Genomic DNA, 24,691 nt, shown 5'->3' with positions numbered 1-24,691 from the left:
TGCCACTGCTACCATGCAATAAATACAAATAAAAAGTTGTCTAACATATACTGTATGCTGAAAGGATACTCTTTACAAGTCAATGGGTTATTTTCTGTTCACTCTAACTGGGCTCTCTGCTTATCCCTCAAGCACAGGTTGGCATCTCACAGTGCCAGATTAGGTTTTTGTTCTCGGTTTCTGTTAAATTGTAAAGAAAAACAATTTGTTTCCTTTTGATTCAGTCCAATGTTGTCCAAAGGCAGGATTTTTGTGCAACTCTTCGATAGATATTCTTCTCCTACGACTCTTATGTGTCCATGACAACAATCTTCAAATCTCGATGGTAGTTGAGAGCAGCTTTCAGCTAAGTGGTTTCAAATAAAGAACTACTTTACCCACAACAAGCATGACATCTTGCTTCTTTCCCTGCACAATAGCTAATGCAGCGTAATTGTTTAATTATAATAGATGATTATTTCTCTTGCTTGTTTGTCCAGTGAGAACATTTTGCCATTACTTAATCCTACATTTTGGTTTCAGTTATGCTAGTACTGTCGCATTTCCAACTGCAAGACAAAAGATAGCCCAGATTTTATATATATAAAAAAAAAATAATTCTGCATTCCTAATTTTTTCAAAAATTTTCCGTGAATTTTTTTTCATAAATGAATATTTATGTTTATTGAAAAGTTTTCTACACATAGTAGTCATTAGCTCCTTTTGCATTTGGATAACATGATCAAGGAAATTGTTTAGTCTAGCAAGACATAGATCAGCTTCAGTTGAGTCACATATCACACCATGGCCTCAGTATCTATAGCTGATGTGCTAGACAGCCATGGCAACACACAATGCATAGGCATAATCACTTTATAGGCCTATGTATGGTATGTTGCCTGTCAGGGGCATCACAATCTTAACTGAAGCATTAGCATACTCCTTATTGTAAGTTACATTACATGCAATGAGAAAAACATTGTCTATCCAAAGAAGATTTTATATATATATATATATATATATATATATATATATATATATAATATATATATATATATGAAATAGTACACACAAAATCCAAAATTTATCCTAGTGACTGCAGCCTCCCAGTCATTTAAAAGGTTAGGGTGCACCAGTTGCCTGTCACACAATAAAAGCAGTTATTTACACATAGGATCACATCCCTTTAGACCGGTTAGAATTTCATGAATGACACTTTATCCTATTTATGCCTTCTGACCAAGGGGTTATTATGGCACTTCCAGCTCGACATGTTTACTGCATGACGTAGTGAATAGTGAAATGTCATGTAACATAAAATAGGATGCAAGCCAATGCAGCTGTCAGTAAGACCTGGTGAGACGATCCTGGGAGCGGTTTCATAGTAAACCCCCACAAATTTCCATTATTAGTGCTAAGTTTCACAATCTGTTATATTGACAAAATACCATTTATAAAGGTTTATCCTGAAGCGATAGCTGGTAAGATGATGCATGTAGGGACACAACCATGTTATTCTGGTCCTGCACCCGTGATTATGAGTTTGCAGAATTTCATTTGACATGGTTGCCACTTAATTTATACTCTTTTATTAAGAATATTTTGTGTACTTTTATGATTCATTATTTAATTACATGCTTGTGAGACGATTGTTTTGGCTTTCACTAAATATGGTTTAACACTAGCATCAAAATATTTATTTTCTCTTTCATAGGTACACTAAGGGGTTTCTGGTCCTTTTTAAAAAGGGCATAATAGGACAAAAACAAAACACATTCACTTCTCTGCTTGCATCTTCCATCAACTCTGTCCGTTCATGTAGCCAATTTTTTAAGAATATTAAAAAAATTCCCCTTTAAATCCAACATATTAGCAATTTTCTGCTGAGAGAACGAAATGCCCCATAAAAATACTCACAGACTCCGTCTGTACAGTGATATATTATTCACCCTGAAATACCTCAGCATTTAGAGGAATCATAGGGTGTGAATTCCTAGTATGAGTCTGTTCTTGTAGATGTGTTTCATGCAGTACTGTCCCAGTAACATGCTGGCTTACAGTTACAGTAACATTTATACTATTATGTTAGCTTCACACACACTGTATCGCAGCTGATTTTCTGCTGTGGATCCGCAGCGGATCAACAGTAGATCCGCAGCTGATTTGATCTAAATAACTGAACACAGCATCAAATCTGCATCATCAAATCTGCTGCGGATCTGCTGCAGATCTGGTGTAGGTAAAGGCACCCTTAGATCGGATAGGCTACCCAGCACCAACTGCATTTTCAACACAAGCTACTGAACACTGAACGCAAGTTTGATTCCTGTAGGGATTGGACAAGCGATCAGAAAATGTGCTATCAAAAAATGGATGTGATTATATCATATTTTTCATGTTAAACATATTTTAGAGAATTTTGGTGATTTTTTTTTTCTCTAATTTTCCAATTTAACTATATCTGTGCTATGAAATAATCCTGAAATTTAGCAGTTTTTACCCATAAGCCTAGTTAAAAGCTTACACTGTGTGGTAGAGAAATTCTTTTTAGCCATCTTCACCATATCACAGGCAGGATTAAAATAAAAAGGTGACACCAGTATAGAGATAAGAGAGGATCAGGCCATTTACAGTAGGCGATATTTAGAGCTCACCAGCTCCTCCTCTCTGCACAATGACCTTTGCACAGGTTACAAAGCATGCCTAGAATATTCTCACAACAGTCAACAGGGTCAGCCTCAGTCTAATATTTCTCATGTCCTTAGGGCTACTGTAACGCATATCTCTAAATACTATGCAGAAAGCTCAGGCAAATTACTCAATCCTATGATAATGAACCAAAAAATTTAAAAATTTACAATCAGAAAAAAGAAACTAATTAGAAAAAAAGGGAAGATGTTTCAATATCTATTGTAATCAGTTAAAAAAAAATAGAAAGTACTTTCCCTTTACTTGTACAGGATCTGCAGCAGATTTGATGGCCTAGAATTGATTTGCTTTGAATCTGCAGCTTCAAATCTGCGCCATCAAATCTGCTGCAGATCTGCTGCAAATCCTGTACGTGTGAATGCACCCTAAAAGATGTGATCCAAGATTAAGCTGCATGACTGTGTGGAATTTAAACTCTCTATTTTGGTCTTAGCAGTCTGTTAGTGGATACATTGATGGTTACGTCACTTCTCATTCCTCTTATCGGTCTTGCATTCACAGATCAACCATAACAATAACATCACTACCACCTCACCTCCCTCCTAATAATCTATAGGTCCCCATCTCTGATCCATCAAGGCATGGATTCCACAACTGCACTTATTTAGATAGGTGGGATGTGCCAAAGTAACATTTAAAGCGACTCTGTACCCACAATCTGTCCCCCCCCAAACCACTTTGGATAGCTGCTTTTAGTCCAAAATCTGTCCTGGGGTCCGTTCGGCAGGGGATGCAGTTATTGTCATAAAAAAAAACTTTTAATCCTACAGCGCTGTGTCTAACAGCCGGGGTTTACATTTGTATATGCATTAGGCTGGCACCACCTCTCCGTCCTTTCTCCCCACCCTCCTCATTATTAGGAATGATCCAGGAACATTTACTGCTGTTTGAGCTTTGCACAGGTGTATTAACGATCCAGCCCATGTTCATTATACACACACACAGGTGGGGAATAGGAAGCAATCTGCCTGGAGCATTCCTAATGAAGAGGAGGGTGGGGAGGAAGGACGGAGAGGGTGTGCCAGCCTAATGCATATACAAATGTAAGCCCTGGCCGTTAGACACAGCGCTGAAGGATTAAAAGTTGTTTTAATGACAATTACTGCATCCCCTGCCGAATGGACCCCAGGACAGATCTTGGATTAAAAGCAGCTATCTGAAGGTACAAGTGGTTTGGGGGGTCAGATTGTGGGTACGGAGTCGCTTTAAATCCACGACAGCAGAAATTGCATATAGTACCATGCTGCCTTTGCTGGGTTTCCCATAGTGCTTGCTAGTGCCCCCTCTTTCCCAGGTGAGCAGTGCACATACAATTAGCTGTCCACATTATGTAAGAAAAACATAATTCATCAGACCAGGCCACCTTTTTCCATTACTCCATGAGCTTGTTCTTTTGCTCACATGCCCATTTCTTTGGTAGGCAGATGTCATGAAGGGCACTGTGACTGGTCTACACAACCCCTTCCAGAGCTAGCTTCAATGGCCAGCCAGCATGAAATTTGTCATCAGTTTGTGTTATTGTGGGATCAGACCAGACAAGCTAGCCCTCACCCCCCCCACATGCATTATTGGGTTTTGGCTATCCTTTACCATGTTTCCTGTATACAAGTTGTCCACTTTTGTTAGGTACTAACCAATGTATACCAGCAATACCCCATAGGCCTACCATCTTAGAGATGCTCTGACCAACTCATTTAGACATCACAATTTGGCTCCAGATCCCTACTCGTGCCTATTTCCCTACTTCCAAAACAATTTATAGAACTGACTTGACAAACTCGCTTTGCAATTGCAATTATTAAATTCAACATGTCCTCCTTTATGATCTCTTCCCGGTTTTGTATTTATAATTGTGATTTAAAACCTGAATGTGTGAACGCTGCCTTAAAGTGTCACTGTCGTGAAATTTTTTTTTGCAGAAATCAATAGTCCAGGCGATTTTAAGAAACTTTGTAATTGGGTTTATTATCAGAAAAATGCATTTTTATCATGAAAAAGCAGTTTGAAGCTCTCCCCCTGTCTTCATTGTTCTCCTATGGAGAGAGCTAAAGAAAAGACCAAAACAGGACAACAAAGAGTTAATCTACAAATCCCTCACCCGTTATCTGTTCTGACCATCACCAGTGACCTTATCTGTTCTGACCATCACCAGTGACCTGTCTGAGCTCAGATTACAGCTGTCACCCAGCTCCGTGCCTGTAATCCTCTGTTATCTGCTTTCTGCTGCCGGCTAACTCCCTCCTTCCTCCTCCCCCCTCCCCTCTCCCTAGAACAGACAGGGTACGTCTCCTGCAACAAGTCACAATTTTCAGATTTTTTGGAGTGGATGAAAAAGAGGAAGGAGGGGGGGACCTGGGAAAAGGCTTTTTACATACAGATAATGGCAGATTTGGCTAATAAACCCAATTACAAAGTTTCTTAAAATCGCCTGGACTATTGATTTCTGCACAAAAAAAAAAATACGACAGTGACTCTTTAATGTTGTGACTTATACTTATAGGAGTTTCTTTTTACAGGGCTTCCTCAATTTACCATGATATGAACACATCAGAGAACTGTGTCGTAGCAACCAGTTAGATAGTTCATGTCACCCTTATAGTGAATAAACGCAATCAGAATACTAGATCCAGTGCAGACATGTACTGTAGGTTCCCAATGATGTGTATTACACTTGAAACTTTGTGAGCTCTTCATCAATACGGTCTAGTTTATAAAATAATGTAAGTTTTGTTTGCATTAGCCTGTTCCTATTATGTTAGTCTTAAAATTAGTCACTTATAGAAACTAGTAACTGAAACTGCTGAAACGTTTTATACTTACAGTTATTCATGGTGGATAATGGAGCCGATGACTGGAGAATAGCCATGACCTACGAGCGGATCTTCTTTATCTGCCTGGAAATACTAGTGTGTGCAATTCATCCTATACCAGGAAATTATACATTCACATGGACAGCACGACTTGCCTTCTCCTACACCCCCTCCACAGCGACAGCTGATGTGGATATTATTTTATCTATACCAATGTTCTTAAGACTTTATCTGATTGCCAGAGTTATGCTTTTGCATAGCAAACTTTTTACTGATGCCTCTTCTCGAAGCATTGGAGCACTAAATAAAATAAACTTCAACACACGTTTTGTAATGAAGACTTTAATGACAATATGTCCTGGAACAGTACTGTTGGTTTTTAGCATATCTTTATGGATAATTGCTGCATGGACTGTCCGAGCTTGTGAAAGGTAAGGCTTTTTTTGGATTTTGTTATTGTCTTTCATTACATACAAATATCCTCTGAGGCTATGTATCCACAACGTCTTGATTGTTTTGTGGCCATTTTTTTGGACGGATGTCATTTTGGCTCCAAAACGCAGATGGTTTATGCAAATTACAGCTATAATTTGCATAAATCTGCAGTGTTTTGGCACTGAAATGATGACCAAAAAAAAGTTGTGGGAACATAGCCTTGGGAACATGCTTTGGATTAATTTCTACTTTAAGAATCAGTGGTTTTGATGAATTGCTGCCTGTGTTTTTTCTAATGACATACAAAAGATCATATCCCTGGTTGTATACAGTTCCTGTGCAGAACAGAGTATCTCCATGTTTACAGATTACAAACAATCCCTGTTTTTATTGTGAGCCAACAGTCATGCCCTATTTGTCCCCTTCTGCTGTCTGTAGAAGAGATAGAATGGCTTACTGTATGGCTCCATGATGGGACTGCACAGGACATGTTGGTTGTCTGTTCCCATGGAGACACATCATTCTGTTTGGAAGCCGTTTGGGGAGACGGTATGACATTTTCAGTGAAAGAAGATTTTCAGTTACAATATTTGTGAAGTTGCTTTTTTATGCAACGTTATATGTATAGTTATGATAAAATATGATTGTAAATGTTACACATATTCTTTAAAGAGGTTGGCCAGGATTGGCCCAAATAGTCTGTTCAAATATACTTGTGAAGTGCAGTGCCGGGAACATTCTATGTACAGTCATGGTGCTGTGTCCGTGGGCAGACCTGACAACCCTGTTAGGTTATATTAGGAGAAATCTAAAAACTAATTTATCCTAACGTCCCCATGTGTTTTCAGGTAGTAGATCTAAAGGCTTGATATGTATTTGTGAGTGGGGATGTTTAATAGAAACATAAATCAATCTATTAGAGGGTAATCTGGACACTTGCCACAGTGGATGCTGTACACAATGTTGATGCTATGGTCCTCCCTACTCCGTGTCGAAGCTGTTGCCAGAGTGAACCTACCTGTAAGAGATTTTAATATCATTGTATCATTGTTATCTTTTTTTAGACCCCCCCACACCCCCCGAAAGAAAAAAAAATCCAACATACAAACTTCTTAATAAAATTACCTCTTACAGATGTAAATAAATTGGCAGGTACTGATTAAAATAAATAGCTTTATCAAATTTATACAAATTACCATAAACAGCCTCCAAATGAGAGGGGGCATTCAGGTACCAACCATAAATATATCTCAAAAATGATAACTAAAATAATTGTCTTAGTATCAAAACAATGTACAGCTTCACTCTTTGTGTGCTCTATTTTTTGTTTTTCATTCTGAGCATACAGTATAGTACAGCAAGAGAACAGGGTGTATGGGGTGTAAACTGTCACATTCAGGCTATGTTCCCAGTATTTTTATACTGATGGGCACAAAATTATGATCCTGATCATTACTTGTGGCTGTTGTTATTAATAGCCATCATTTCGCACTAAAATCCCATAGTGGGAACATAGCCTAATATTGTATGTTCATATTGAAGGAAAGATGATAAGTTCATTTAGAAAAACAACCTTCTGTTCAGATGCTCTCTAGGTTTCTACCAGTAGGAACTTTTGGTTCCATCCTGGTTACACAGAAAATGCCTGCCCAGCCAATCACTTTCTGCATCAGCCATTGATCAGCCATTGAGCAGGCACTTTCTTGTGCCAAAATGGGGATTCGGTTGACATAATGTACGACCCCATGAGCACTTGAAACAGTAGTGGCGAGGGACTGGACAGGCGAGTTAAGTAAAAACAAATAAATACCGCAAAAGCCCTTTATGTCCTTTAGAGCCCCCAACATACAACCTAATGTGGAACATATCCTAAAGGAGTGAGCTGCTTGTTGGAAGATCATCCAGAAATTATAAAGTCAATAGCCTTTTGACTTGTATGGCGTGTGTATCTTGCAAATATTGGTGGTCCTTTCAATACAAATGATTGTGTGACTCACCAGGTATTAAATAAAAGCCATCTCCAATTTTCTTCTATCAGTCACAGATGCAAGTACAGAGTTCATGGTTTCTGATAAAAGAAGAAGAAAGATGACTTTTTTTGGACTACCCAGTGAGTGGCACAATTATGATAGTTGTATAGAGCTCAGTATAGGACCATATCATTGATTGCTTCTGGACAAAAAACCGAACTGCATAGCCATACTACCAAGTGCTGAGCTTGGCAGTAGAGAGAAGTACCCAGAAAGATGGTCACTTATGTGGGCATGCTCTCCAAATCTTTCCTCATCCTACCATCTGTTTAACAAAACTGTGTTTTTTTTTTTATTTCTTTTGAGCTCCTACTTCTGGTATATAATCTTCTTTTCATCCAAGTTTTCTATTCTCACTGCTCATAAAAAATACAATCCTCCTGCAAGTTTATAAGAGATTGCTGTAGCCATAGTTACTAAGAAAAGCTGCAATAGTCAAAACAAATCATTAGGGACAAAGGTTTTATGTTGTAGAAAAGATATGACGTAAGTTTCAGGACGTCGGAAATATTTAAAGGGAATCCGTCAGCTCCCGGGCACTACCTAAGGTGCTGACAGTGTGCTGTAGCTGGCAGCCCCCAGTGAGTATGGTGCCTTTTTGGTAATTTACCGTGCAGCGGATTATATACAATCCTATGTCTCCTACTGTCACAGAGCAGTTGTTCGTGCCACACTTGTCATGCATCCTCCTCCCTCTTCATGAATAATCAATGCTGCCCGGCCTCCTGCTCGCTCAGCTGTTAGATTGCAGATCAGTCCTCTGTAGGAAGGTTATGTCTGAAAGAATCTTTCTTCTGTAATGTGTTGGAGCTGTGGTCTAGGGGTAACTCACTTGTCTAGAGACCTGCCAGCAGTTCATTCTCTGGTTCGAATCCCCTGATGGAAATTAAATAGATGTCTTTTTTTCCTCATAATTGTATCATTTTTAAGGCTATGTTCACACACACAGTGTTTTTGCTCAGTATTTTGCAACCAAAACCAGAAGTGGATTGAAAACAATGAAAGGCTATGTTCACACACTGTTGAAATTGAGTGGATGGCTGTCATTTAATTGTAAATAAATACAGTTTTTTTTTTAAAAACAACGTCCGATATTTGCCATTAAATGATGGCCATCTGCTCAATTTCAACAGTGTGAGAACATAGCCTTTCTGTGTTCTCAATCCACTCCTGGTTTTGGTTGCAAAATACTGACCAAAATACTGAGCAAAAATACTGTGTGTGAACATAGCCTTAAAAATGATACAATAATGAGAAAAAAAATAAATAAAGACCTCTATTTAATTTCCATCAGGGAATTCGAACCAGAAAATGAACTGCTGTCAGGTCTCTAGACAGGAGAGTTACCCCTAGACCACAGCTCCAACACATTAGGGAAGAGAGATTCTTTCAGAGATAACCTGCCTACAGAGGACTGATCTGCAATCTGACAGCTGAGCAAGCAGGAGGCCGGGCAGCATTGATTATTCATGAAGAGGGAGGAGGAGGCATGACAAGTGTGGCATGAACAACTGCTCTGTGACAGTAGGAGACATAAGATTGTACATAATCCACTGCACGGAAAATTACCAAAAAGGCACCATGCTTACTGGGGGACTGCCAGCTACAGCACACTGTCAGCACCTTAGGTAGTGCCCGGGAGCTGATGGATTCCCTTTAACCAAGTTGGTAGAAGTAAGGTATGGCAAATTTACAACTTGTTCCCAATACAAGTATATGACATTACAGATTTATGTTCCTAAAGCTTGGATTGCATTCTTATATTGATTTTCATTATCTTTTATAGTTTACAAAACTCTAAGTATGTGAAACCTGTGCATCATACGTCAGTTTTTGCATCACTTATCCTACATAACAAGGTCATTAAGGTCATTAAATTACCTGTTGTTAACCTTATGTTTTATGTTAACTCCTGTTTATAGTTCTGTGTTTTTTCCATGCTATATTTTAGGCAGTCAACTATACTTTAAGGCCTCACAGTAGACTGACACTGTTTAGTAGAGATCAATTATCCGCGGTCATCTCAGTATCATCAGAGATCAGGATTACAATGAAAAGCAATACCTCCACCATAAGCTAGAGGCTGATATTACAGTATCACCACACTGTCAGTAGGTTATGGAGAAACTCAGCTCCTCCTTCACTTTCTTGCCCATTGACCTTTTACATGTCACAGAGCATGACCACAACAATCTCCCATAGAAGTAAATGTGTTGTTTCCTCACTGTGGTTTCTTATGTCTATGTGTCTGCTGTCATGCTGTCAAGTAAATCAGCAGCTCAGGCAAGAAGAAAGCTTAGAATAAAATATACAATCAGAGAATAAAATACTTCCTCCTTACTACAGTGTTGTCTGTACTTTAGCCCAGAGTGTTTCATACAAAGCTGCATCTAATATTCTCTCTGCACAACCTAAACCACCTTGTAGTTTAGCGTGTGCAATGTGAATTTCATTAACAGGTGGAATGGAGCCTTAGTCTCTTAGCCAGATTCTTTTCTCGAGAAATAGCCTGATCTCTTATGACTGTAAAGTGAATTTGTACTCAAGTAATTAAGGCAGCCTTGGAGGAAAACTATAACTATGCGGATCTCTATGGGCTTCAATGTTCTGGCATTTTAGATTATGTTATTAAAACTCCTTTCCTGATTACCTCGGAGAGGATGTCAGCAAAGTTATATTTTAGATGATTCATCATATAAGTTCCTTGCGATTTCCAGTTAGTGCATTAGTGTTATTAGACCTTTACGTCTAATAGACAGAATTAGGCTTACTTCTCTCAACAACATTGTATTATGAAACCAGAAATGTATTGTATGTTTTTTATTATTTTTTAAAATGATCTAAATGCATAAAATAAATGTAATAAATTCTAATTTATAAAAAGCGTATTATTAAGGAGCTCTAAAGTTAGTTATAGACAGACAACAGTCATTGTAAATTGATAGTCACCACAACTGTTGCATGATGTCAGACATTCCTGATGACCTAAAAGTGACTCGTTGGCATTGTTGTGATCATCATAAGTCACTTTCACATTCAGATAATGTTATGGTCTGCGGGGAGCGTGAGCTTAAAAACTGTGGACACCAGTGACATAATTTGTACATATGTTATTGGTTTTCTTAATTTTAAAAAGTTTAGGCCATGTTTTCACACTGTCTTTTTATTATATTAACAGCCATTATTTTCAGTCTTTAAAGAGAATCTGTCACTAGGTTTATGCTGCCTTAAATGAGGGCAAAATTAACTAGTGACAGAAATACTGACCAGATCAGTGTATTACTTACATTATTGTGTTTAGCCGTTCCCCTAATACACAGGATTCTTACCGCACCCCTCCCCCCGCCCTCCAGCTGCTGATTGACAGTTGACTGCCTATACACAGCATGGATAGATAACTGCCAATCAGCAGCTGGTGGGCGGAGTTTTCCCGCTTCTCATGAATAATCATGCACATAATGGAGAGAACTACTTATTGTCCATGTTATTCAGAATGATTTCTCTGGATCAGCTGCACTGAACAATGTAAGCGATACATCTTTCTGTTCAGCTTCTCTGTCACTGTTTTATGCTAAGGCCCAGTTCACACTAAGCAAAAACGGCAGAATTCTGTGGTGGAGCTCTCTGCCACGGAATCCCGCCATGCTCCGTGTCCTGCAGTGAGTGAATGAGAGAGCACGCGTGTGTCCGCTCCCGACACTCTCCGCTCCAAAAATTGACATGTCACTTTTTTGAGCGGAGAGCGGCGGGAGAGGACGCGCGCGTGCCCTCTTATTCACTTACTGCAGGACTCTGAGCATGGCGGGATTCCGCAGTGGACCGCTTCGACGTGGAATTTTGCCATTTTTGCTCAGTGTGAACTGGGCCTTAGATAGGACAGCATAAACCTACTGATAGGGTCTCTTTAATGATTTCCATTGAAGTCTATAAAAACAACAGCTGTTAGTCCACATAATGTATAGAATCATGGCTATCGTTTGCAGAAGCTGTGAAATTAATGTTAATGATTTAACATTATTTATTGGTAGTAACAGTGCTCATTTAAAGAAACACTCACTCACTCACTCACTCACCCTGTGCCCCTCTGTTGTCCCCGGTGTGGCACTAATTGCACAGTGGGATACAATTCTGGTCCTGCTGCTGGGCCCAAATGACCCAGTCTTTGACCAGATGCATTTTACTGCTTGTTTTATGAGACTGGAAGTCATTGCTCAGCATGTTTTTTTTTTTTTTGTTTGTTTGTTTTATGAGACACTGGATTGACAGATATTGGTGAGCACAACACCCTAATTCTGGCCACCTGAAAAAAAAAAACTAAGCAAAATGCACCAGTTTATGTGTTGGGGTGTGATTTCCACGGAACTTACGTAGTATGAACATAACCTCAGGCTGGGTTCACACAGCGTATGACACCAGCCTGAACGGCCGGTGTCAGTGAAGATCATCTCAGCTGGTACTGCAGTGCCTGCTGGATGAACTTCATTTATGTTGAATTGGGATGCGGGGGCATCCGTGTGCCCCTATCCCAATTCACCATAGCACACAATGGAACGTGTGTCCGGAGCCACACTTTCTTTTGTGTGAACTGACAGGTCTGTGCAGCCGCTATTCAATGAATAGCAACCGCACAAAACTGACGTGTCAGTTTTTCCTGTGGCCGCTTGGAATCCCAGACAGAATGCATACTTTGGGGGACATTTATTAAGTCCAGCGTTTTCTGCGCCGGACTTAAAAATTTCCTCGCAGCTCCGATGGAGATTTATGTAGAGGCGCACTGCATCTACATAAATCCTGTGTGCGCCGCAGGAAACCTACGCCAGCTCAGAGCTGAGTTCCTGCTTATTTTTTCAGCAAAAGAATGATGAATTAAGTGAACCTTGAGTCCGCGCCCCCCTCCCCGCCCACTCCACCCCCCCCCCCCCTTTGGCGTATCGGTCGGAAAATGGCTCGATGCGAATAATTTATTCGCAAACGGCCATTTGCGAATAAATTTATTTGCATAGTGCCCATTTCCGACAAAAAATACGCATTTTAGCCTTGATAAATGTCCCCCTATGTGTATACACTCCGGCTAGGATTCCCTCTGACTTCTATACAATGTATCTTTTGTATCAATCACGGCCGTTGTTGCAATTTGCAACTATGACCATGATTAATACAAAAGATACGTTGTGTGAACTTAGCCTAAACATGCACAATAAAAGCGAAGCTTAGCTCATTACATGGCAACCTAAAAATGCAAAGAAGAAAACCATTGTCAATTGCTCTATATCTGGATTGAGTTCTCTTTTCTATTCCATTCTCTTCATTACTGCAGCAATGGTGAGGGACAGTATGGTCTGTCTGTCACTAATATAGCAAAAGCTTCATTATAACATTGAAATGTATTTCTTCTATGGAGAGGATACATGAGCAGTATGGACCACACCGTCCACGGCAGCTATCATACATTTGGGGGAGACACTGCATAGCAATCAAAACCTGATGATTTCGTTTCACCCTACTTGCTGTTATTTTAGGAGTTAAGGCTCCTGGTGACTCATTAAAGGAAGACACCTGCCAGGAACATTACCCCCACCAGCTCTACCCAAATGACAGTTTCAGCTTGAATCTCAGCTGGAATCATAGAAAGTTTCCTTATAAGATCTAGCAACAGGAAAAAGCTGATTGTTCCACTCAACAGGAGGCTACACAGAGAATTATTTTACAGCAGAAAGATTTCTCAAGAGTCAGCAAAAGTTCAACCACTGCTAATTGCTTTATGGCCTCCTATGTTGGGTGAGACACTCCAGGAAGTAAATTGTTCACACTTAACACTGGGTGTGGAGTGTCACATACATAGCAAATGTGTTTACTGCAAAAAGAAATAAAATAAATGAAATTTTACCTTATTTATCACTTTGTATTGTATAACACTAATCCCTTAAAGGGGTTGTCCCATAATCATCTATCCATAGGATAAGTGATAAATATTTAGTTGTGGAGGGGTCCCTCCTCTAGGACCCTCACTGATCAAGAGAATTAGGGGTCATGAATTCTTTGTCAAAGGGGGGAATTATCTTAGAGTGGCGTTTCACATGGCAAATTTCTGCGGACATAGAATTCAATAAGTGTCTGCTCCATGCACCTAGCTTTGAAATCTATGCTAGCTCTAAGATAGCATAGATTTCAACTACAGTTTAGTCCAGTTCTCTATAAAACTAGATGCAATTAGGCTTTTTTTTAGCATTTATTTTTAATTTTTTAATAAATGAAGTCAGATGTTTTGGCTTTATAAATTCCCACCAGACTGCTGAATAGAACCGGGGTAAAGCCCTCTTCTATCTTCATTAGCACCAAAGCATCAGCACAATTACTCGACCATTGCTCCATTCTACTGGTGGACGTGATGCCCTCCTCTCATCATCTTTAGGGTCCCAGACACATATCAGCTCTCCTTTGGATAGAAGCTATATTATGTCTCCATCCCCTTGCTTTGCGATGTGGTTTTTGGCCACGCGTCTTCTATGGATGAAATCAGTTTGGTGTGTATGAAAATATCCTAGGGGTAAAAACACACAGGCTTTTGCCCTGAATGCAGCAGCCAATCAGTGCATACAATTGCAGGTAATGTGTTTTCCCCCTAAGAGCGCCAACTCAAGAGAAAACATCATTTAGATTTAGAATTGGAATACCGATGTATTATATTGGGATAGCATTGATTTCCTTTTCTTGGGGACCTTATGAGGTATTGATTTTTGATTAGATGAACAATAAACTATAAAGGATGTAATTTTTAAGGTATTTTCATGATCAGAAATAGGCTATGTAGTACATGTTGTTTTTTGTTATATAATATGTTAATATGTACATTATGCTTTTTTTTCCTACATTCATAATATGTTAATACCTGAATAACAGGGGACTGTCACACAAAAATCTCCTCCTTATGTATATAACAGCCTAAGTATAAAAATGAAACTGTCTGAGAGATGACACCACAGCAGTATAAAGTGTAGGTGGAGCAGCTATATTCAGTAATAGCTACCCCTATATACAACCTAAGGGTACAAACACACACAGCAGATACGCTGCGATACGCAGCAGATTAGATCTAAATAACTGAACACAGTATACAATACTTGGCTATTAAATCCTTCATATAACTGAGACTTGTCCTTTTAGTAGTTGTCTTGCAATCAACATCAAGGCTAGACAGCAAAAAAAAGTGGTAACCAACTTATGAATCTTTCTGGACGCGCACATTAATTTCAGGAGAATATAGTTTTCATAGTCCAAAAAGTCCAAAAACCCCATTAATGTCAGTCTGATTTGTGTCCTGCCTATTTGCCATGCAATATTTAACAGCTGTGACAGATGGTTTCCATATCTATTAATGCACAATAGTATGTTATGTCTTTGCTGTACAGTTGGTACTAAGAAATCATACAAAAGAGTAAAATATAAATGTGTCAAGTATACCCAGCCTTGTATGTAGCTCTGCTGAATAGATCATTAGAACTCATTTAGATCCCATTGTATACTTTATCACACAGTTTATGTGCATCATTTGATGCTGTTAAGGTCAAAGCAAAGATTTTTCTGTTGGTTTGCTTGAGGGTGTATTGAGTGTGCCTGAGAGCCACAACCACTGATCATGTTTCTACAATTACTGTAAAAGTATGTGTTAAATATTAATTACAACAGGTATCAAGCTGTTTTGCTGTCACCTTGATTTATGGGTAGGAAAGAATATGAAGGGTGCGCTTCAAATGAGTTTCAAATGAGTAAAAGTTAATTGGAGTAAGATGAAGCCTAAAATGTACTTCTAAATCATTCATAAATAATACACTTAGAAGCCTCTGTAGCGTAACACAAGTTGCCCTTGCTTATTGATGGGTGTACCCTTGGGCAATGCAATAGAATTTTTTCCAAATATTATACATTACTTTCCTTAGTAACTATACATTTTTGTGCTCATTATTAAAGAATATAGAACTCTGTATGCAACAAATTAATGACGCACGAGATTGAGAGCATCTATGGCTCTGCTTTGTGTGTCGTCCCATCTCACTGACTCATTGTCTGTTGCCTATATCTTTTCCAGTTAAAGTAAAATATAGTAAAATAGTTCAGTGTACAGTATTAGTAAGTATACTCACTGTATCTACTGACAGTAGCTCCCTGTGTACCTCATAGAGCTAAAATCAGGCTCCTTTCCTCCAGGTTGGGCTGCCCTGCTCTGTGGTGAGTCTATAAGATGGCCAACATGGAGGAGCATGTGACCATGCTCTGCCCCTAGGGTCCTCCATAGTCCTATACAGGCTCAGTAGTGGACACTGGGGGTGGAGCATGGTCACATACTCCTCCATGTCGGCCATCTGATGGACAGAATCACCACAGAGCAGGACAGTACAGCCTGGGGGAGGGGAGTCTGATTTTAGCTCTATGAGATACACAGGGAGCCGCTGTCAGTATATACAGTGAATACACTTACTAATACTGTACACTAAGCCATTTTACTATAAAGTGGCAAAGCCCTTTCAGCTAATTAAACAGGAGAAGTAAGTGCTGTGCCCAGTACTAACATCAGAGTCATCCTGGAAAACATTTTAGCAATACATGTAAAATGCATAATTGATTCTCTAAAATGTTTAAGGCCCCACTTTTGTAGCCAAAACAACTCTGACCAGTGTTGGATCCTACGGTGGGCCCTCAATCTGCACTAACACTGACTGACTTGTTGTTTCTCACTGGTTCTTCATTGGTGAGCCACCAGGATCATTTCCTCTGGTGGGCCCCAGATACCCCAGTCCGACACTGACTCTAACCATTAAGTATAGACTCCACAAGACATCTAAAGGTGTCCTGTGGTATCCAAGACATAAACAGTGGATACTTTAAATGGGTTCTCCCTTTAAGGACACTCATTATCTGTGTACAGGATAGTTTATGAGTGTGAGAGAAGTGGGGATCCAGTGGGGACATGCACTCAATTCAATTATACAGAACTGAACATAACAGTGCTCAGCCATCTCTGTCAGTCTCATAGAGTTGAATGGCACAATAATGCAAATGTCAGGCCACAATGCACATGTTAGAACACCACTGCAATTCACCTGAGACTAACACAGTCAAATACTCATCACCTTTCCTGTCGAGAAGTAATGAGTGCCTTTCTTGAAAAAAAAAAAAAAACCTTTAGATTCTGAAAGTTGCAAGGTGGTTCCATCGATCAGACTTATTTTTCCAGCACATTGAGAGTTGGGAAATTTGGCGACCAAGTCAACACGTTAAACGCTTTGCATTTCTCAAACTATTTCAGAAAAATGTTTTCAGCGTAGCCAGATGCAGTATCCTACTAAAAGAGGCCACTGCTATTAGGAATCCTGTTGATCCTGTTGACTTGAAGGAGTGTACTTGATCTACAGCAATGTTGATATAGGGGGTAAATCCACATGAATACCAAATTCCAAGGTTACCCTGCAGAATATTAATCAGAGGATCAGATTGTCCCTGGCAATTTGCCTTCTTCCAATAGTAAACCTGGTGCTATCTCTACCCCATACAAGCAACAAATATGTACTTTACTATTTATTGAATCCCACAGCTTCATGTACCACCTTTATGCCAATAATGTTCACATTTATCTGTCTAGTCTGGATGTCAACGCTCTGCTATCCAGGATGCCGGAGTGTCTATCAGCCAAATCTTCTCTCGACCCACTTTCTAAAACTCAACATGCACAAAACAGAACTAACCACCTTTCACCCCATCTAACTCCACCCCTCCCTCCATCTAATCTGTCAATCACAGTCGATGGCTACACTCTGTCTCCTGTCACCCAAGTCCGCTGCCTTGGAGTTACCTTTGATTCTTTCCTGTCATTTAAACCGCTCATTTAGATGCTGACCACCTCCTGCCGCTATCACCTAAAAACATTTCCCGAATCCACTCTTTCCTCAACCCTGACTCAGTAAAACTATGTAATCTTATCTCCCACTTGGACTACTGCAACATCCTTCTTTCTGGCCTTTCATCTAATACCCTTTCTCCCCTCCAGTCTGTCCTCAACTTTGCTTTCTAATTCACCCTCCCCTTGCTCTGCCAATCCCCTCACTGGCTCCCCATTGCCCAACAAATTCATTTCAGATTGTTGACCAAGACATACAAGGCCATCCACAACCTGTCCCTTCCATACAGCTCTGTCTTGATATCCCACTAGCATCCTGCACAGAACCTCCGATCCTCCCATGATTTGTGGTCCACCCTAGTTCGGACCTCACAGAACCGCCTCCAAGACTTTGCCCGAGCGTCCCCCATACTCTGGAACTCTCTACCCCGACACATCTGACTCTTCAAAAGACCTTCAAAAGCAATCTGAAAACCCATGTCTTTAAACTAGGCTACAACCTACAATAACTCTTCCCCTTATCTACTGTCTCCATCCATTCATGTAATTTTTTTTTTTGCTGGTGAAAATACCATATATTCTAAACTTATCTTTGTCACTGTCTCATGCCAGTGGGACTTTAAGTATTCCTTTTCAGAATTATAATACTGATATAATATGAATGGAATACAGTAGCAAACTTTAGATATGAAAGGTCCTATAGATTTACATTTTCTCTGCAATATCAGCTGTATAAATGTGGATGTTTAAAAGATGCTGAGCACGATCATGTGCAGAGTCTTTAAAAAAAAAAAAAAAAAAAGTGGCTGGGCATAGTCCCAGTAGTAGGAAGTTTTTTTTTATGGCAGTAGAAATCTTCTAAAATGTTTAAGGTTTGGCTGCTGGTTGCTACACTGACAAAATATGAAGTTAAATACAGATGATAATGTTATTGCTTTTAAAAATGATAAAACTAGATTAAAGAATAGAAATAAAAAAAAAATACGGAACAAACTTTGCATTTTACAGTGACTGTTCTAAAAGTAATAGTGGGTTATCAATGAGCAGACCTCTTGGTACATATTAGAAATATAACAATAGTGCTCATTATGCACAAAAGCATTTATGGTAATAAGCATGTGGAAGTCTATACTGGTACTTGTATATAGGGTAAAAGAACTTAGAATTTATTAACCTGCTCTTCCAAAATGCAAGGAGTTTTAGGGGAGATTGGCTTGTAAAGAATTTTCCACTGCATTTAGGTGTCACTGTCGCATTATCTGCATTCAAAAAGACTTTCCCCAGGTCTCCCCCTTGCCTGTGATAATCGCCTGTACTATTGATTTCTGCCAAAATTTCTGTACTCTTTAAATTTGCTGCAAAATCTTCATGGGTTATTATGTGGATTTTCTGTGGACTTGTTTGCTAAATGGCAGAACCAGACTTTACCTTTTGTAGTCATTTTCCTGTTTGCTAACAACAACAAAACCATGCAAGCCACCAGGGAAACTTTCCAATACCAGATGTTAAACTGTACAAAATGAAGACAGACTGGACAAGACAAAGACATACAGAAACAGTGACAGCAATAATATAGCCACCACCTGAAAGCCAGTAATTGTCTCATGCTCTCTTAGATAACTAGGTAACACTGATACCAAATTCATGCATTTTGAGGGTGAGGGATAAGTGGTAAAGGACATATTCTGCATGGGTATGCACAATGTGGGACATTTACTAAGGAGTCTAATGTGTGTGACTAATGAGGATTGGTGTATATTTTGTTCTAATAACTTTTGACTGATTTATTAAAATATAGCACTGCCATAGTGATTTTTTTCCTTAGTAAAAAGTTGCTCAAGTAAAAAATAAATAAATGTGCAAGTATATTCACCTGGTACTGACCAGACGTAGGCCTGCAACCTGTTTGTGCGACTTTTTAAAAAGTCGCAAATGATAAATTGGGCGCTAATCCTGGATTATGGGAACTTTTCGGTGAATACTCAAAACAGGTAGATTAAAAAAAAAGTTGCATTAAAAAAATATTCACCCATCAAATAATGGTTCATAAATAGAACTTAAAATGGGTAAAAAATCCAATTATTTACCTAAAAATAGGCAGAAAGCCCTTGATAAATTTCTCCCAATGTCTTTTTGTTTAGTCAAAAAGGCTATAAAGAAGATAAGAAACGAGGCGCCATAGGGTAATATAGTAAATGAAAAAGCAGATAAAAACAGTTTTAAATAAAACTGCTCACCTGGTGGTGTTGTGCTAAGACCACAACACTAAAGATAAAGTAATCAGGACACTTGTACTATACAAGCATTCTTATGCTTGACAAAGGGGGCGGACCCCGAAACGTAGCAGCACGTTTAGTCGTCATCATCTGAAGAGAGTGAGAGTCTCAGAGGAGGAATGGAGCCGGCCTGGGACCTGGCATGAACATCTGAAACTCCTGAATCCTGCGCACTGTGGTGATTTGTTTTGTTATATTTTTGTATAAGAAGATTTGTTATATCGCATAAGAAAAAAGAAAAAAGTAAAGTAAGGAAATTTCTGAAGATACAAGTGTCCTGATTACTTTATCTTTATTGTTGGATTGACCGAGGGGAAGCGACTTGGTGTAGGACTATACACACACAGTGCGATTAGGCACATGATTTTCTAGTTTTTGTGATTGTTGAACGCTTTATTTTTTGAAGACCACAACACCTCTGAGCGCTGTCAGTGTAGATAAGATGATGGCCGTGGCAGCCAGGCTCCGGTTGTCGATACCGCGATCCAAGTCAAGGATCCGGGAAAGGAGAAGGGCAAATACAGTGTTGGGTCCACAGATCTCTCAGAGGACCAGAAGAGCTAGCTAAAAAGGCGCACACCGGCTTCAAAATACGTGGTTTCAAAAGATGGATTTTAATAGTCTCATAGAGGCAACGCGTTTCGAGGTACCATGTACCCCTTTATCAAGCAGGAGAGACAAAAATCCATCTTTTGAAACCACGTATTCTGAAGCCGGCGTGCACCTTTTTTCCTGGCTCTTTTTGTCCTCTGAGAGATCTGTGGACCGAACACTGTATTTGCCCTTTTTGTTTAGTCAGTCATGGAAAAGGTCTAAAGCTCACAGAGGAAACCCTATACCTAGAGTATGCCTGTTAAATTTTGCACAAACCCCAAAAGATAACAATAAATGACACAAACCAAAGCTATATGTGTAGACATTTTTAGAATTTTTTATGGACTTTCAACTAATATCTAGCTGCTTTAACCCTTAGAGGACCCGGCCAATTTAAATTTTTGCGTTTTAGTTTTTTCCTCCTTGTGCTTAAAAGGCCATAGCACTTGCATTTTTTCACCTAGAAACCCACATGAGCCCTTATTTTTTGTGCCAATAATTGTACTTTGCAATGACAGGCTGAATTTTTTCATAAAGTACACTGCAAAACCAGAAAAAAATTCAATGTGTGGTGAAATTGAAGAAAAAAAACAAAACACATTTCTTTTATTTAATTTTTTTTTGTTTTTACGCCATTCGCCCTTGGGTAAAACTGACTTATATATGTTCCTCAAGTTGTTATGATTACAACGATATGTAACATGTATAACTTTCATTGTATCTGATGGCCTGTAAAAAATTCAAACCATTGTTAACAAATATATGTTCCTTAAAATCGCTCCATTCCCAGGCTTACAGCGCTTTTATCCTTTGGTCTATGGGGCTGAGGTGTGAGGTCATTTTTTGTGCCATGATGTGTTCTTTCTATCGGTACCTTGATTGCGCATATACGACTTTTTGATAGCTATTTATTACAATTTCTCTGGATTTGATGCGACCAAAAATGTGCAATTTTGCACTTTGGGATTTTTGGGAAATTTGACAGCTGCATCCGATTACTTTATTGGCAGGCACGGCGATCGGACTGTGCTCGCTAATAGTCGTGGTCCCGGGCTATGAGCGGCACCCGGGACCGCAGCAGTTCAGACCGTGGCCGCCGCGCGGCCCCGCTCTGAACACATGGAGGCGGCCCTGGATGTACGGGTACGTCCAGGGTCGCCTAAGGGTTAATGGTAATTAATTTAATGTACGAAAAAAGCTGGTCAGCTAAGCTTGACCACGACAACTATTTTTTTTTTCGACGCCCATCATTTTGAGGCCAAATTATGTCCAATATTTTTAAGTGACAGCAAAATGACGGCAGTCCAAAAAAGGCTGTCAAACGGCCAAAAAAAAATTATGTTGTGAGGTCATGGCTAGGGTTGAGCGAAATTACAGTAGAAATGAAGCGCAGTGTTTTGTTAAGACTGTCTGGAAGCTCCTCAGGCTGCTGCCTTTAATGTCCATGCCGCTCTATGCCGCTCAGCTTCTCCCAGTTTTCCAGGAATGGATCCAGCTTTTCCAGCACCCGGGGAGGAGCAGCACAGACTTTAAAGCCAGTTCACATATCGTTTAACAGTATCTGTATTGGCTGCAGGAATGTTCTTTTTTTTACAATTGATTTGTGGGCACCTTTGGGTGTGCCCGCAAATCAATTAGCCATTCACTTCAATGCAATGTACGGCTGCCGCTGCACATTGCATTGTGTGGGCAAGTGATATTTCTGGACGCTGTTCAGTGAACAATGTCCGGAAATAATTGGCAGGCACATTATTCTAACACCCGTTCTAAAGAATGGGCGTTAGAATAATGATGTGTGAACACAGCGGGCGGCATTGCATTGACTTCAATGCAGTGCCGCTCCTGCAGTAAAGAACGGATGCTGAGGCCATTGCAATCAGCGTCCGTTCTTTACAAAAAACAAACAAAATGTGTGAAACTAGCCAGTGTTTGTATAGGTGGTTTTATAGTGTTTTTTCTATTACAGGTCGGATGATTCTTGTGTCATATGACTTTTGTATTTTGGGGGAAAATCCAGCATGTCTGATTTTAGCCTAATATATGCTTATAGGACCCATGGTCAAAAATATTACTTTCTCCTAAACCAGCCTCAGGCAGAATTCTTTTTTGACATTGATGAATATTTCACAGCTGCAACTATCAATCCTCCTTCTGGTCTGTTGTTCCTGAAACATCTTTTTTAAAGGGCAAATTCAATATTCTTTAAAGGTGTCGTGCGACACTATACAGAATTTCTTTGGACTAGATTTACATGTGGAGTTTTGTATCCCCCCGCCAAAAGTTTTGCAACCAAATTTTACTTTAGTTTATGGGAAATTATTGACTAGACTCCATATTTAGCTAGGCTCTTATGATGCTCACCTCCTTCGCCACTTTGCTTATTGCTGCTGCACCAAGTATCTACATCATAGGTTTTCCATGGCCATTAGCCTCTCTTTCAGAAGGTCCGGTCACCAATCAGCACATTAGAAAGCCAAGCCGAACAGGATTCGGGTTCAATTTTCCGTGCTGGGGTTTAGTGGGGCATTTAAATCACAACTGTAATATTTATTACTGGTTGTATATCTATTTTCCTATTAACGTAAATCGATCTTCGGGCTTCTGACCTTGCAGTGTGTACCCAGTAACCCTTATCTGCTGATGCTATTATTACATGACCTCCTGGTGGGACTGTGTACCTTATAACCTTTTGCCTGTTTCTGTATATTTGACCTTGCGTCTTTTTGACCTCCAGACTGTTTCTGTTCAATCTCTTGCCTTTTAATTGTTGTCTCAGTCCTCCTGACCCAGCTAGTTGAACTCTCTTTGCCCCCTTGTGGCTCCCGGGATAGTTTGCAGCCTTCTGACCAATGACATTACCCCATATTAGCGATCTGCAGAAGTCCGTCTGATCTTGCAAAAGGCTCAAGTAAATTCACAGTGGTTAACCTTAAAGTTGAATAGAGTATTGGCATCTAGTTTTGATTTTTCATCAAAGAAAACGCATGCTACAAATGTAACATGATAAAAAAAAGATAATAATAATTCTTGCCCACTATCTGCCATGGGTTAAGACCTCATTTGTCATAATGGTCTTTTGATCCTATTTTGACACCTTTTAGCGCTAAAACATAGGAACATTTTTCTTTGTGCCCTATGTATAGCTACATAATAACCATTTCCCACCATCAGTAGCTTGTCAGTCCCAGCATGTGGTGCTGCATAAGGAACAGCAGCTATAACTCAATAGCAAACATACATAATGACTGGTAATTAGAACAATATGTTCATTTTATCGCCTCTTTTTTCCTCAGCTCCCATACTGCCAATATTTAGAACTGCTTGTAACAGAAATGTTTCTCAGTGAATCCATTTGTTCCTTTGATTAGTTATCTGTGATCTTGAAAACCAACGCTGTAGTTTCTGGCAAAGCTTGTGTGCTTCCAAGAAAAAGCTATTGGCTTCTGTCTATGAACAGGTGACGTGAAAGTGAACAGCATGAAAAGCTACTCAAGACACACTGACAAATGTTTTTATGTCTTAACCAATATGTGTTTGTATTAAGATGGAAAAAGCAGATATTAATAAATATTTCTAGGTATATGGTTTTACAAAACAAATCTTTTTTAACATTGAACTAAAACAGGAAATAATTTTACGCCCTTCTTCTATGCGGTTTTGTGAATTTTCATGACAGTTTTTCACTAGCTAGGGCAGGAGATTGTGCTGTAGAGCAGTGCTTCTTATTATAAATAGCTGGATGCATCCATTGTCAGCCATTATAGAAGCCATTGAGCATCATCATTAGTCACTTAATCTGTAGGACTTGTAAACCAAGGCATACAGTGCTGGCCAAAAGTATTGGCACCCCTGCAATTCTGTCAGATAATACTCAATTTCTTTCAGAAAATGATTACAATCACAAATGCTTTGGTATTAATCTCTTTATATAATTTGTCTTCAATGGAAAACCACAAAAAGAATTGT

General features: G+C 39.4%; 1 protein-coding gene across 1 annotated transcript in view; it reads left to right on the top strand.

Moving 5' to 3' along the window:
• The window catches only part of KCNN2 (potassium calcium-activated channel subfamily N member 2), a 133,883-nt gene that overhangs the window by 19,697 nt on the left and 89,495 nt on the right, over window positions 1-24,691 (top strand). The window contains exon 3 of the mRNA XM_069964591.1: window positions 5,511-5,929. Within this exon, the coding sequence (XP_069820692.1) occupies window positions 5,511-5,929 (419 nt within the window). The remainder of the gene's footprint in view (window positions 1-5,510; window positions 5,930-24,691) is intronic.

The sequence above is a fragment of the Dendropsophus ebraccatus genome, chromosome 3 (assembly GCF_027789765.1).
Source record: "Dendropsophus ebraccatus isolate aDenEbr1 chromosome 3, aDenEbr1.pat, whole genome shotgun sequence".
Lineage (NCBI taxonomy): Eukaryota > Metazoa > Chordata > Amphibia > Anura > Hylidae > Dendropsophus > Dendropsophus ebraccatus.
Note: the sequence above shows the minus strand (reverse complement) of the source record. Positions and strands in the feature narration are given on the sequence as shown.